This window comes from Amphimedon queenslandica, unplaced genomic scaffold (assembly GCF_000090795.2).
Source record: "Amphimedon queenslandica unplaced genomic scaffold, v1.1 AMPQUscaffold_13347, whole genome shotgun sequence".
Lineage (NCBI taxonomy): Eukaryota > Metazoa > Porifera > Demospongiae > Haplosclerida > Niphatidae > Amphimedon > Amphimedon queenslandica.
This window is the reverse complement of record NW_003546417.1, coordinates 1-2,500: the sequence shown is the minus strand read 5'-3', so window position 1 is coordinate 2,500 and position 2,500 is coordinate 1. Positions and strand designations below refer to the sequence as shown.

At 31.7% G+C, this 2,500-nt stretch overlaps 1 protein-coding gene and 1 long non-coding RNA gene across 2 annotated transcripts in view; both read left to right on the top strand.

Annotated features, from left to right (window-relative positions):
• Window positions 1–397, top strand: part of LOC109582882 (neuroendocrine convertase 1-like) — a 4,359-nt gene extending 3,962 nt beyond the window's left edge. Inside the window, exon 9 of the mRNA XM_019997920.1 lies at window positions 390–397. Coding sequence (XP_019853479.1) covers window positions 390–397 — 8 coding nt within the window. The remainder of the gene's footprint in view (window positions 1–389) is intronic.
• Window positions 398–1,986: 1,589 nt separating this feature from the next.
• Window positions 1,987–2,404, top strand: LOC109582887 (uncharacterized). Its single transcript, XR_002185262.1, has 3 exons — window positions 1,987–2,028; window positions 2,158–2,269; window positions 2,366–2,404. It is a non-coding gene; the product is annotated as an uncharacterized LOC109582887 (long non-coding RNA).
• The last annotated feature ends 96 nt before the right edge of the window (window positions 2,405–2,500 follow it).

Genomic DNA, 2,500 nt, shown 5'->3' with positions numbered 1-2,500 from the left:
GAAGGTCATTTTACTGAGTCAAAAGATTAACATATATATGTAATTCATTCCATAGTGTAGTGTTGTTTTAGTTAACTATAACTAAAACTAAAACCCTTTTAGTTAGGCCAGATTTACTTTTAGTTAACTAACTATAACTAACTAAAACTTAAAAAAATTTTTTTAAACTAACTATAACTAACTAAAAATATTTAAAAATTTAAAAAGCTAACTAAAAGTATTATAGTATTTGCAAAACTAACTATTACTAACTAAAATGGCTAAAGTTCAAACTAAAACATAGAAGTACTTATTAGTCTAGCACTTCACTACTTGTAGCTAGTAATAATGTTTTAAGTAACTATAACTAAAACTAAAACCCTTTTAGTTAGGCCTAATTTTACTTTTAGTTAACTAACTATAACTAACTAAATCTTTTTAAAAAATTTTAAAACTAACTATAACTAACTAAAAAGATTTAGAAATTTTAAAAACTAACTATTACTAACTAAAATTATTTTTGTTGAAGCATAACTAACTAAATCTAACTAAAATCAAAATCTAAAGTTCCATAACTAACTATTACTAACTAAAAGTCTCATTTTGTAACTAAAACAACACTACCATAGTGTTGTATGCTATAAGATAATGATTATCAGGTGGGTGGGTCTCATATCTCTGAATGTAAATAATCATAAAAGGATAAATTGACACCTTCCTAGGCTGTAGATCTACTCTAGTCGGAGAAGATGACCTCCTCTTTGCTTTTGTTAGCTCTAACTCTTACTCTCAGTATTGTTGCTGCTGATATTGGTGCATACATTGAAGGCCAAGCCCAACTGCCAGTAGCAGTCTTTACTGATAGCTGGGCTGTTGAGGTTCATGGTGGAATTGAAGCTGCTAATGAAATTGCAGAGAGACATGGCTTCACTAACATGGGAAGAGTAAGGAACAAATGAAATATTATAATTGTTATCATTGGTAGGTTGGTGCCTTTGCTAACATTTATCATTTCAAAATGAGCTCCTTTATCCACAGTACTAATGAAAATGTTGAATCTGGTACTGAAGTACAATACATGAGAACTGCCCTCCAGTCAGAGATAAAGGTAAAGCCAGAGACATAGACTACACTAGACAAAAATGCTTTAGTAAATTTGTGGCCATTATACCACTTGCAGCACATGATATTTCAAGCTATTCAGCCCATTGCTGTTATGCTGACAACAAAATAATTATGCGCAGGTTTTTACAAATAGTTTATTTGTTCTTTCTGCTCTAACTGCATTTACAGTGGATATATATGCATATATGTATACAAAAATTAGTTGCAGACTGACGTGTGATGATTCTGAAAATTTATCAACACTATCAATGTATTGAGTTAGTTGAGTTTTTGCACTTAAAAGATAAACTTGCAAATTTTGCAACTCTACTGTTGCTCACATACCAATACATTTGATTTAGCACAAAGAAAGTAGTTTTGTTTAATTATTTGTGTGGTGTAAAATAATTTGACACTTTTTCTTTCCTTACTTGTAATGACAAATGCTATCAATATGCTACTGGACTTTGTGATATTTGAGACTTTGATGTATGCATTATTTAATCTTATGCAAGTATACTTATATTATTGTGCTTATTTGCATTATCTTATCAGCATTACGATTATGTTCATGTTCATTATTCGTTAACTTCATTTATCTCGTCTCTTTAATTTTCTCTTTCTTTTTCCTCATGACTCTCATTTCATTAGAAAGTGCATGCATGTCTTTCTAGTAACTTTGTACCCTTCGTGCTTGCTTCATTAGTACATGCATCACTGTGTAACCTCTTACATCATGCATTATATGATTATTGTTATTTCTTGTTGCTATTAATAATGAAATCCTTTTCAATACGTGAATATAATGTACTGTATCAAAGTATAACTATGCCTTGCATCCTGTAGGTAGGGTATGTACAGCAGCAGAGTTTGCATAATTGGGAAAAGAAGTATATTCAACCAACATGTCAGACAGATCCACTGTAGTGCAGTCAGTGGACAGTTGTAAGTAACATCATAAATGGTATAATAGATAGCATCAATTGGAGTAAAGTATCATGAATAATAGATAGTGTATTATCAATTGGAGTGAAAGTTGACCAAGATTATTTAGAGCTGGATTTTTTATTGTAGAACAATACTGGTCAGACGAATGAGACAAACCTTTACCTTGATCTGAATGCAGAACCAGCATGGATACAAGGATATACTGGAATTGGAATATTAGTTGGTGTCGTGGATGATGGTAAAGCCCCCCATACACTAGGCAACATGTTGCCTAGTGTATGGGGGGCTTAAGATGATTATTGTTCTTATAATAACATTGGTCATTTTTGTGTAGGAGTGCAGCATACTCATACTGACCTGAGGAATAACTATGTAAGTGGGGGATCTTAGTTATGTCATTTGCATGCATGGAAGAGTCTAATTGGTGCTAAGCATGAATAATTATTTAACTCACCCACACAAATTGTTA